The sequence below is a fragment of the Panthera leo genome, chromosome B4 (assembly GCF_018350215.1).
Source record: "Panthera leo isolate Ple1 chromosome B4, P.leo_Ple1_pat1.1, whole genome shotgun sequence".
In the NCBI taxonomy this organism is placed as follows: Eukaryota; Metazoa; Chordata; class Mammalia; order Carnivora; family Felidae; genus Panthera; species Panthera leo.
Genome location: NC_056685.1, coordinates 80,296,343 through 80,309,530, shown reverse-complemented (window position 1 = coordinate 80,309,530; position 13,188 = coordinate 80,296,343). Strand labels below are relative to the sequence as shown.

At 39.8% G+C, this 13,188-nt stretch overlaps 1 protein-coding gene across 1 annotated transcript; it reads left to right on the top strand.

The window, feature by feature from the left end:
* Positions 1-401: 401 nt before the first annotated feature.
* LOC122224644 (gametocyte-specific factor 1-like) lies at positions 402-6,700 on the top strand. The gene is made up of 7 exons (XM_042946750.1): positions 402-509; positions 2,073-2,185; positions 2,622-2,742; positions 2,915-3,016; positions 4,184-4,250; positions 5,703-5,773; positions 6,522-6,700. The coding sequence occupies exons 2-7, from the start codon at positions 2,093-2,095 to the stop codon at positions 6,533-6,535; spliced, it is 468 nt and encodes a 155-aa protein (XP_042802684.1). The 5' UTR covers positions 402-509; positions 2,073-2,092; the 3' UTR covers positions 6,536-6,700.
* The last annotated feature ends 6,488 nt before the right edge of the window (positions 6,701-13,188 follow it).

The following is a 13,188-nucleotide window of genomic DNA, read 5'->3' as shown; positions in this document are numbered from 1 at the left end:
CCAAAAAGAAAGTAAAATTTGGGTGTTTTTAGTATGTGATGAGCTTATGTCACTTTCTGTGAAATTCTACTTGGCATCGCATAAATAAAAAGGCCAGATTTAAAGATGGGACTAATTGTTCCAACTGGTAGACTTTAGAGAAACTTCACTGGAAAGACCATGCAGCAGTTCCTCCTGGAAACTGGAAGAACCCTTCTGAGGGTGGTTCAATTACCCCCGGGCAGGGCCTAGTAACCCCGGCTACAAGTCAGAATCCCCTGTGGAACTCTTTTAAAGCCACAGTTAGCCAGACCTCATGTGTGAAGATTCTGATCTGCTAGTTCTGGAAGATCTGTCACTTTAAAACTACTCAGTGATTTTCATGCACAACCAAGATTGAAAAACAGTCATTCAAGACTTAACTATGACATCAAAAACTTCCAAACCTCTTGAGAAACCATAGACCATATGGTGGGAGAAGAGGAATTGAGTAGCTTGAACAGAAAGTTGATTTACATCACTTGACAAAGGTACTTTGCTCTCCCTCACCCCAAACTTCTGCGAAATTTGCCTTGTTCTGACTTGTAGGATTGTTTCCCTCTTCAGATTCAGACACACTTCCCTTCAGATTCTTGAGAGACACTGCTTCAAGAATAACGTAAGAGATCTCAAAGGCCTCTAGACTCAGTTTAATTGTCAAAGTAGCTTCGAGGCTACAACATTCTCGCCAAGTCTAATAGTATTAAATCAAATGGCCTCCATTATAGTCTTGGCCTCCCAACATGGGATATTCAGCTATCGATAATTAGACAAATGGTCCAAGCTTACCAATTCTTGCTGCCACTTTTGAAGCACTCTTTGTTAAGACCAGCCTTATCAGTCTGATCAAACTTTATACTTTTCTAGGCTGCTGGATAAAATAAGGGTTTGGGGTTATCTGAAGACTACATTTTAGTATTAAAGCTCTTCTATTATCTTTAAGAATCTAAAGATAACTGTATGATACTGGATTATACTGCAGGTGTTATTTTCCAGAAAGCCAATTCACTTTATAATAAGTGTTCGTGGCTCTAATATTATCATTAACATGCAGTGTAAGCTTGAAAGGGCCACCCTGGCTTGCGTTCCTGAAAGGCACCTGAGTGTAAATCCCTGGACTTAATCATCTAAATGCTCTCAGGAAAATCTGACATTTAACAGTCTAGCTCTGTGCCCTTTGTCTATGCCCTAGGCATGATCCAAAGCAGAATTGAAATGGGCTATTCTAGGCACTTTTCTATCCTTCCTTCTTATGCCACTCTGCCTTGATCCTCCCCCCCCCCCCCCCATCTCAATCAGACTATGCTGTCCCTGCTTTGCAGAAATCTCAGCTGTAGCTGTTGCCTGGAAACTTGGGAGTCCTTGAAGTGAATGTCTGCTAGGATAGCTAAAGACAGCTAGCCATAAGGGAAAGTAGGCCTCCTATTGGCAGTCAAATGTGGCAGATTTTAGATGGTATATTCTTAGTTCTTTCTAGGAGTCTTCATATGCTGATACGTACAACTTTAAAGATTTCAGACTGGCATTCACAGATAATTATAAAGTAGCCTGAACTTGAACATGGTACTGTTCATTCTTCTCTTCCCCTCTCCCCAAAAGGGCTATGCTGATCTGACAAGTAGCATCTTTGTCTAGCAAAGGGCTTAATTTAGATAGATTTGGCAAAGAGAAGGAAGGGAGCAATGCTGAACTGTAAAGGAACCAGCTGCCCCGGCCTTGCTTTCCTGAACACTCAAGCTGATGGTGAATTTCATCTTACCCCAGTACTGTGAGCTTTCCAAAGAGCCTTGTCTGTTTAATACTCTATTTGGGGGCACAGAATTCTATTCAAAAGAACCCATGAGACTAAAATATATGTATAAATGTTAATTTTTAGTTTTCCAAGGCATGTAAGCCGTGAAGTTCTCCTATTAGCTGACTAGGCTATTGCTTTAGACATGCAAAACTTTCATAGGGAGATACCCATATCTTTGCCTCTTTTTTTGAGAACAGAAAGTAGGCCTATGTCAAAACTACTTGATCTTAAATGTCAATATTTTCTTTGTCAACCCAAGGTTCCTACTATTTAGGCCTCATGGAGCCAGAAGTCCTAGAAATATGTCCTTATGACCCAAACCACAGGATGCCAGCCAGCAGGTTACAGTACCACCTGGCATCATGTAGAAAGGTACGTTTTCCTGGTTAATACAAAATGTTGGGATATCTGGGTGGCTCAGTCGGTTAAGCATCCCACTCTTGGTTTCAGCTCAGGTCATGATCTCAGTTTGTGAGTTCCAGTCCTGCATCAGGCTCTGTGCTGATGGTGTGGAGCCTGCTTGGGATTCTCTCTCTCCTTCTCTCCCTCTCTAATCTCTCTCTCTCTCTCTCTCTCAAATAAATAAATAAATTTTTAAAAAAATGTTAAATCACTGGTGGAAGAAATATAAGCTCAATATAAAAAGTTAAAAGATTAAAAAAAAAAAAAGAACAAGCTTCTGACCATACATAGCACTTAGCAGTTCTTAATGTTGGAAATGGTTTGTCTTCAGCATTTCATGAAAGGAATGGAGGGTAGAATACAGGCAAAACCTAATAGCCATTTCACAAGAGCCTTTTTCTTTTAGAAAAATCTGAAGATAGCTAAAAAGATGGCTAATTGCAAATATAATGCTTGCCATGTGGTCCCAGTCAAAAGGCTCAAGGAACATGAGGCTAACTGTGTCAATAGAACTGCTGTAGATGATGGTAAGTCTTTTTTTGGGGGGGTGGGGGGGGAGGATAGATGAGTGGCATCAAGTTCTTTTGCCCCATGCCCTCCATATTTCATAACTAGGGAAGTCTTAGCCCACTAAGAGGAATGAAAAACAAAAGGAAGTTTCTACTCTGCTTCTACAACTTCTGATCTGCTTTATTTCAGAGCCATTTAATCTTCCAAAGGTTATTTCTCCGAGTTTGGAGCCAAATGAAAAACTTTCTAATACTGCCAATCAGATTCTAGACCCTGATGTCTGGAACATAGGTGAGCAAGGGTGAAACAGTGAACACAGCCATAAGTGAAGGCTTGGACCCTAAGTCCTTCATAGCTGATAAGTACTGTAGTCCTGGATAAATGAAGTCTTAATACTCCTCCCACAAAATCCTTCAACACAGTCAAATAAATCTGGGAATTTCATCTGCATCTGGAGAAGCAACCCAGCAAAAAGGGATCTAATTAAAACCAAAAATCATTTATAACAGCTTAAAGAATCTTACCTTACCAATATCTGGTCACTTTCCATAGAAAAAAGTATTGGTATAAATTGAAACGTGTAGTCTAAAAGGTTTGGATTTATCCCATCTCAAGTGATATCCTTTCTCTAAAATGTAGCATGCCATAAAGAATCCACTAGTTTTTCAGTCAGTCTAGGTTCAACTATAGGCTGTGGCCATAAGGAAAGTTACTTCTCAACCACATCTCCCTCACCTATAAAGGTATAACACCTACCTTATAAGATAAGTATTAAATAAAGATGTATGTGTGTATTAGAATAATGCAAGTTCCTTTAACAGATAAAGTTCCAAGTTGTGTTGATATCCTGGTTTAACACAACAGAAGTTTCCTTGTGTAGCCCAATGCAAGCATTCAGTGGGGATGGTGGATTGAGACCACAGGCTCTTTTCATCTGTGACTGTCACCTTCCACGCTTGGCTTCCCAAACTGCCACAAAAAGACAGTGGAGGTGCAGGTGCCTCTTAAGCAGCTTGACCCAGAAGAAAATACTTCCACTCACATTCCATTGGCAAAAACTAATCATATGGCCACACCTAAGGTAAAACTGGTGGGAACGTTGTCCCTGGCGGCACAGGCAATTCCCAGCAACAACTATGGAAGAGAGATTCAAATCTCTGCTGCCAACTAGCTTTCTCTGCAACAATCTAAAAATGCTTAGTACTGGGGCACCTGGGTGGCTCAGTCGGTTGGGTGTCTGACTCTTCAGGTCATGGTCTCAGTTCATGGATTCGAGCCCTGCATTGGGCTCCATGCTGATGGGGCAGGGCCTGCTTGGGACTCTCTCTCTCTCCCTCTCTCTGCCCCTTCAGCATGCGTTCCTCTCTCTCATAAAATAAACAAACTTTAAAAAAGTAAAAATTAAAAAAAAATGCTTAGTACTTGTATCACATCTCCATCCTCTCTCCTCCTTTCTAGATAACACATATCATTCTCCTTTATTTGTTCTTAAGACATTTGCTCCAAAAATGCTGGTTTGTGAAAGGTAAGATAAATCATCTTACAGAAGTCATTGGAATAGTAGGGCGCCTGGTGGCTCACTCAGCTGAGCGTGTAGATTTTGGCTCAGTAATAATCCCAGCGTCATGGGATTAAGTCCCACATTAGGCTCTGTGCTGAGCATGGAACCTAAGATTCTCCCTCTCTTTCTCTCTCTCTCCCTTTGCCTCTCTCCCTCGCTTGCATACTCTCTCTAAAAAAATTTTTTTAAGTTATTGGAACAGAGAGAAAAATACCTTTAAGTTCAATTCTTAAAGCTAGATGGCCACTACGTCATAGACCTGGCAGATGCCTAAACTTCAATTATAAATTTTTAAAAATCTATACTCATGGGCTCTGAGTACCTCCATTCCCTCCCTAAGGCTCCACTTAGGACTTTAATCCATTAAGGACTTGATTACACAGGTTCTCAATTCTATCTTATATTTTCAAAAATAAAAAAAAATTCCTAAAATTGTAAAGGGAAAATAATTATTATACTACACATGAACCAACCTAACAAGGATCCAACCTAACAAGCTTGAAGGGCACATCTAAGAGTTAGAGAAGCCAGGGCACTTGGGTGGCTCAGTAGGTTAAGCATCTGACTCTTGGTTTCGGCTCAGGTCATGATCTCTTGGGTAGTGAGTTTGAGTCCCACACTGGGCTCTGCGCTGACAGTGCAGAGCCTGCTTAGGATTCTCTCTTTCTCCCTCTCTTTCTGTCCCTCCCCTGCTCTCTCTCTCTCGAAATAAAATAAGTAAACTTAAAAACAAGAGTTAGAGGGGCACCTGAGTGGCTCAGTTGGTTAAGTGTCCCACTTCAGCTCAGGTCATGATCTCATGGTTCATGGGTTCAGGCCCCGTATCGGGCTCTGTGCTGACAGCTCAGAGCCTGGAGCCTGCTTCAGATTCTGTGTCTCCCTCTCTCTCTGCCCCTCCCCTACTTGAATGTACTCTGTCTCTGTCTCTCAAAAATAAATAAGACATTAAAAAAATTAAAAAAGTAAAAAGAGAGAGAGAGAGAGAGAGAAGCCATCAATGGAATTACCCACCACATGTACAGGGGTATGGGAAGTACAAAGGGACTGTATAAACAGAAGCTTACACGAAGTCAATAATTCCTACTCTGACAATAATATAGTAATTTTAATCTCTGGGGCACCTGGGTGGCTCAGTCAGTTAAGCATCTGACTTGTGACGTTGGCTCAGGTCATGATCTCACAGTTTGTGAGATGGAGTCCCACACCAGGCTCTGTGCTGACAGCTCAGAGCCTGCTTGGGATTCTTTCTCTCCCTCTGCCCCTCCCCCACTCATGCACACTCTCCCTTTCTCTTTCCCAAAATAAATAAATAAACCTTTTTTATAAAGTAATTTTAATCCCCTAGAACTGGTTATCTAAACTAAATCTTCAGTGCTGGTCTCCAACTAATTTTCCTTTTTTGGTTATCTTCTACAGTGACTCAGGAGACATAAAAAAAGAGACTATGGATGAAAAACATCCTAACAACTATAAGTCCTGGAGAAAAGGTAGCGTAACTTTTTTAAACTAGTGGGTCCCTGGGTGGCTCAGTCAATTAAGTGTCTGACTCTTGATTTATGCTCAGGTCATGACCTTGGGGTCATGAAGTCAAACCCCAAGTCGGACTCCGCACTGGGTGTGGAGCCTGTTTAAGATTCTCCCTTTCAGGGCACCTGGGTGGTTCAGTGGGTTGAGCATCCGACTTCGGCTCAGGTCATGATCTCGCGGTGAGTTCGCGCCCCGCGATGGGCTCTGTGCTGACAGCTCAGAGCCTGAAGCCTGCTTTGGATTCTGTGTCTCCCTCTCTCTCTGCCCCTCCCCCACTCACACTCTGTCTCTCTCTCCTTCAAAAATAAATAAACATTTAAAAAACAAAAAAGATTCTCACTTTCCTTTTCCCTCTGCCCCTGCCCCTCTCACACTTATGCTTGCACTCTCTCAAAAAAAAACTAACAATATCATAGTTCTATGATATTAACATAGTTTTAACTAATCACTAATGTCGTATTCTAAATCTTCAAAGTTTCTTAGACAAACTTTTATTCTTTAAAAAAATAAACCATATTTTCTACTCTAAGTCCTTCTCCACACCAAATAGTAGAATGCAAGGAAAGTCCCAATGCCTTTAAGTCAGAGTATGGAGAAAGAACTGTCTAAAACTCTATTTGAAATGCAACTAACACATATCGAGCTTAGGTCTTCTATAAAAACACTATAAAAAATGACACTACTTTAATGTTCTCTTTCTACCCATAGGTCAGAAAAACTGATGGAGAAGCTGTGGATTAAAGAGCCAGCAGACAGAAAATGTATTGTCCTTTTTCAAACTTTGGGGGAATCTTAACTGTCAAGTTTTAGATAACAACTCCAGTCATTGTTGGCATCTTAATATGTTTTTATTTATTTAAATAAAGAATATCCTTCCTGTGACCAGCTTCATTTGGTTTTTTAGTCTTCCTTGTTTTCATATCCTCATTTGTCAACCAAAAGGCTAGAGGGCTTTTTTGCCTATTTCCCTTATTAGTGGAGGAAATACAGTAACCTTAGTCATATCCTTTTTTGTTTTTCTTTTTTTACCATTTATTCAGTTTTAAGAGAGAGAGAGAGAGACAGAGCGTGAGCAGGGTAGGGGCAGAGAGAGAGACACAGAATCTGAAGCAGGCTCCAGACTCCGAGCTGTCAGCACACAGCCAGACGTGGGGCTCGAACTCACAAACCATGAGATCATGACCTGAGCTGAAGTCGGACACTTAACCGACTGAGCCACCCAGGCGTCCCCTTAATCAGATTCTTTATCCTCCGATTATTTTTCTCCTACTCCAAGTCATGTACTACATGACCATCAGATCAACCTTCTTCAGTTAATTTTGTACAAACCTTCCATGTTTAAAAGATACAGTTTTGGGGAATGAAAACTGGTGCAGCCACTCTGGAAAACAATATGGAGGTTCCTCAAAAACTTAAAAATAGAACTACCCTACAACCCAGCAATTGCACTACTAGGTACTTATCCAAGGGATACAGGGGTGCTATTTCTAAGGGACACATGCACCCCCATGTTTACAGCAGCACTATCAATAATAGCCAAAGTATGGAAGAGCCCAAATGTTCATCGATAGATGAATGGATAAAGATGTGGTATATATGTGTGTGTGCGTGTATACACACGCACACACACATACAATGGAGTATTACTGGGCAATCAAAAAAAATGAAACCTTGCCATTTGCAACTATGTGGATAGAACTATAGGGTATTATGCTAACCGAAATTAGTCAGTCAGAGAAAGACAAATATCATATGATTTCATCATACGAGGGCTTTAAGATACAAAACAGATGAACATAAGGGAAGGGAAGCAAAAAAATATATAAAAACAGGAAAGGGGATAAAACATAGGAGACTCTTAAATATGGAGAACAAACAGGATTACTAGAGGGGTTGTGGGAGAGGGGATGGGCTAAGTGGGTAAGGGGCATTAAGGAATCTACTCCTGAGATCACTGTTGCACTATATGCTAACTTAGATGTAAATTAAAAAATAAAAACTTTAAAAAGAAGTAAAAAAAAAAAAAAGGATACAGTTTTTAGGAGCATCTGACTCAGTCAGTAGAGCATGTGACTCTTGATCTCAGGGTTGTGAGTTTAAGCCCCAAGTTAGACATGGAGACTACTTTAGAAAACAAAACAAACAAAAAAGATATAATTTTTATGAGAAGCTGAGTCTGGAGCATGTCTCCAAATCTCCCTTCTTAACTCTATAGAAGTCAGGTTATTCCAATCTTATATACACCTTATTCTTTGCTACTCTGTTCATTTTTAAATGTTACCCCTTGCCCTTCAACCATTGAAATCTCTTTCTAGCTGTTTTTTTGTTTGTTTGTTTGTTTGTTTGTTTGTTTTGTTTTGTTTAAGGCTACTTCTTATGCCTCACCACATTTAAACTTACCAGGTGTCCAACCTCAACCATACCACAAATCTTCACAAGAGAAGTCAGAATCACATGCTGCTTTGTATTTGCTATACCATATATCACTAGCCTGGTGCTATGCATCTAGGAGATATTCACATACTTGGTGCTTAAACTGAATCAAGACCCAATTTATAACAGGCCAAAATTTGTTCCTTTTAAGCTGTTGTTTTTGTTTTTTGTTTTTTGTTTTTTGCAGCTAGCTAATTTTAAAATGACTTCAGGGACACCTGGGTGGCTCAGTCTGTTAAACGTCTGACTTCAGCTCGGGTCATGATCACTTGGTTCATGGGTTCCAGCCCCACATAGGGCTCTGTGCTGACAGCTCAGAGCCTGGAGCCTGCTTCGGATCCTGTGTCTCCCTCGCTCTCTGCCCCTCCCTGGCTTGTGCTCTGTCTCTCTTTCTCTCTCAAAAATGAATAAACATTAAAAAATTTTTTTTAAATAATGACTTCAGTTTTTTGCTAGTTTACTGATTAGTTCAGGTATAGTTAGACTTACAATTAAAAGTAGAAATTGTAATCAAATGGATATTTTCTGACCCTATGAGACTTATTCCTACCTAAATACTTTCTAGATCCTTTTCAGATGATCTTTTTCTCCCCTTTAAAGCAGAAAATAGAAGGGAGAATAACTAGATACCTATAGAATCTAGCACATTCTAGTATACTTTGTACAAAGGAGGGCTACTGACTTGCTCCCTTGTATTTACATAATATAAACAAGATTTTCATCTAAGGCCTTACACAGATTTTGATTTTTTTAAATTACACTTTGGTATATTAACACCAAACTATATGAAAATTAAAATGTTTCCTAGGTGGAGCACCTGGGTGGCTCAGTTGGTTAAGCATCCAACTTCAGCTCAGGTCATGATCCCATGGTTTGTGAGTTCAAGCCCCATATTGGACTCTGTGCTGACAGCTCAGAGCCTGGAGGCTGCTTCAGATTCTGGGTCTCCCTCTCTCTCTGCCCCTCCCCAGCTCACAGTCTCTCTCTCTCTCTCTTTCTCTCAAAAATAAATAAACCTTTGAAAAAAACTTTAAGAAAATGTTTCCTAGGAAAAATAGCCCAAAAGACAAAGATGTCTTCCTTTATCATATCTTAGGTATATGGTATCGTCCCCTAAAAAGCCATGTAGTCTTAATTGATTGGTGTGACCACATAATCTTTTCTTCAAACCAGGATAATCTTGAGCATGAAGGGGGGAACAATAATTATCCTAGGATAACAACAACACCACCACGTTGGCCACCCTAGTCTTAAGGAATAAAACATCATTAATTAGGCAGCTGCCATTCAAAATATAGATGTCAGATCTACTCAAATCTCACTTTGAGAAGTTTTGAGTTCATTGGAGGAAGGCACCATAGAAACTAAAATATCACTTTTTTTTTTTTTTTTTTGGCCTTTGACGTAACATTTGGTCAAAGCTTTGAAAGTAAACAAACTTATGGAAAAATACTTAAAAGGAAAAAAAAAAAAAAGCAAAGTTTCAAAGTAACTGCCTCAAAGCCTGCCTAGATCTCCAAAGTCTTAACTATTCCCCCATACTCCCATAACAGGTGGTTTATGTCTCCATTTAATGTCCCTTCATTCTGATTTATTATTATTTTACTATAAGGTGCTTTAGGAGAGACATGATCTTGACTATGTAACAGTTCTGTGCCTACAAAAAAAAGAAAAATCAAAGTTGCTGAACATGAAGAATCTATATAGACATGGGGTATAAAGAAGACTCAGTGCCCTGGATTAAATATTTATACTGAATAAATCAATCTTTCAAAAACCTTGGTAACCAGAATCACTCATTTTCACCAAAAAGTCCTAACAAGGCAATTTAAGTTGTATTTATGTAATGCTAACAAGCCTTCCTAGCTATGAAGTTTCTTCCCTACAATCACGTTTAGGATTTCTACTCTTACATTCACAGTATGATGGGGAAACAATTGCTAAGGCCCATTACTCATGTCATAATGTACCAAACTATAGCTCATTGGTTCCCCAGCTTTATCTTATTGTTGGTCCATACTTCTTGACCTTTCTGTGCAGGCTTCCCAAGCAACTGTGGTATAAAACGAGGAAAGGACAAATCTCCAATATTTTAGTCTCTTCTTCCCACGTTTTCTTACAAGGTAGATGATGTCTCACAGTTGTCCTAACAGCTCCTGACAAAATACACCTGTGCTCTAAAATAATCAAGTATCTACTGTGCTTGCCACACTATGTTAAGAACTACAGTGGCGTGGTCCATTATAAAGGAACAATGTTGACAGTAAGAGTATAAGGCAATGGTTCTCCAACTTTCGTGGGTATCAAAATCACATGAAGGCCTTGCTAAAACACAGATGAAAGGACATCTCACCCGAGCTTCTGATTCAGTACGTCTGTAGTAAGTCCTAAGAACTGGCATTTTCTCAAGTTCCTAAGTGATACTGATGCTGCAATTTGGGACCACACTTTGAGAACCACTGGTCTAACACACAGTTTAAGTGCTAGGAAGGAAGGAGGGTGGAAGGAGGTTATAAGAAAACATAAGAACTTAATCCCAGGCAAACATTAGGTTTCAGAGAAAAAAATGACCCTTGAGTGACATTTTTATTTTTATCTTATTTTTTGTTTTATTAATAATTTATTTACTTTTTAATCTACATCCAAGTTAGTTAGCATATGGTGCAACAGTGATTTCAGGAGTGGATTCCTTAATGCCCCTTACCCACTTAGCCCATCCCCCCTCCCACAACCCCTCCAGCAACACTGTTTGTTCTCTATATTTAAGAGTCTCTTCTGTTTTGTCCCCTCCCTGTTCTTATATTATTTTTGCTTCCCTTCCCATATGTTCATCTGTTTTGTATCTTAAAGTCCTCATAAAACATTTGACGTTTTTAAAAATAACAGATCAGAATGACAGAATTTTAGAACTGTTCAGTGCAAGATTAGTCCTTTATGTAATTTTTAGTGGGTAAGATTTCTTTAGTATAATTCTGCCATTCTACCACCTTTTCAACAAACTTCTTTTAAGCAGTTCCATTTCCTCACCGATTTGTTCATAAGCCAAGTGATACTCACAATGGTTTGCAAACTTTGACTTACAATTTACATCTTAGCTGCCAGCATCAGAAACAGTGTGAGGAGCTATTTGTTGCTGACTCCTGGAAAAAGAACTAGCTGGAAGTCACAGAAAACACAGAGAACAGATTTCTCAAGCCCACTGGTAACTGTTATAGGCAATGTGGATTACACAGGTATATGACATTTATATATTAAGCCACAGAATTAAAGTACAAATTTTTCAAAAATCACTACTTTTTTTTTTAATGTTTGTTTATTTTTGAGAACGAGCCCGAGTACAAGCCGGGGAGGGGCAGAGAGAGACGGAGACACAGAATTCGAAGCAGGCTCCGGGTTCTGAACTGTCAGCACAGAGCCCGATGTGGGGCTTGAACCTACAAGCTGTGAGATCATAACCAGAGCCAAAGTCAGACGCTTAACCAACTGAGCCACCCAGGGACCTCTAAAAATCACTATTTTTATTCACCCTTTATTATCCTGTGTTTCTCGAGCTTAATATTGGTTATTATTCAATCCAAACTCCCACTAGGGACTCCTCTTTAAACATAAATTTATTTTCTTTGGCTCCCTGCTGGCAGCACTTCTCTGTGCTACTTTCCCTGAAAAATTGTAACCAGGCCCAACTTTTCACCCTCCTCTACAGCAATACTTCCCAACCTATCCTCATCAGTAAGAACATCTATTATGATCCCCTAGCTCTCTCATTTTGAAATATTTTGCAACTGTATTTATTGAATAGTTTTCCTATTTTTTTAATTTATTTTTGAAGGAGAGAGACAGAGTATGAGCAGGGGAGGAGCAGAGAGAGAGGGAGACACAGAGTCGGAAGCAGGCTCCAGGCTCTGAGCTGTCAGCACAGAGCCCGACACGGGGCTCAAACTCACGAACCGCAAGATCATGACCTGAGCAGAAGTCGGATGCTCAACCAACTGAGCCACCCAGGTGCCCCAATAATTTTCCTATTTTTAATTATGCACTTAACTACTGACCGGCATCTATAATTAGATAAGAGAATCAGGATTTTGTTGACAGCACTCAAGCCAGAAACAAAGAAGTTTAATATTTTAGTCTTCCGGTGGACTAAAGTTTCAGTTTTATTGGGCTATCTCAAACACTGAAACTCCCAAAGAATCTCAAGGACTACTGGAGTTCCTTCCATCCTAAAAGCTGAGAAAACTAATTTTCTAACAAAGATTTGTTTTTTTAATCACTAGTGTACAGATCTGTCTTTATAGTCATTAGTCCAGAGTGTTTGTTTTTACCTTATAATTATTAGTTCAAAAATATAATCTATAGGGGCATCTGGGTGGCTCAGTCAGTTAAGCACCAGACTCTTGATTTTGGCTCAGGTCATGATCTCACGGTTCGTGAGTTGGAGTTCCATGTCCAGCTCCTCGCTCACAGTGCAAAGCCTGCTGGGGATTCTCTCCCTCTCTCTCTGCCCTCCTCCCATCCCAAGCATGAGCGCACACACATACTCTCTCTCTCAAAATAAACTTTTTAAAAAATTTAATATACATAATCTATAATTTAAGGACAAATGCTAGCCTATCATCAGAGAGAACCAGCCAGGATCAGATTCGGTTTATGGTATTAATCCTAGCTAGCTTCTAGCTCCTAGACTAACCCTGTGTAAATGCCTTGGTTTGTTTTTTTCCCTTTTCAAATATATTCAACCTGGCTGAAAAGCCAGTCTGAAAGACAACTCAGCAGGGATCTTAGATAAAGCAGGAACTTTCTAGGTTGGAGATGAATGAACAAAGCATTTAAGAATAGAAAGAATAGATGTGTGGCGCATTTTTATTTTAAAATCTCCACTGAAAGTTGGGGGGGGGGGAGTTTGTTTACAAGTTGATGGGCTTGTTCACTCCTGCTAAATGGA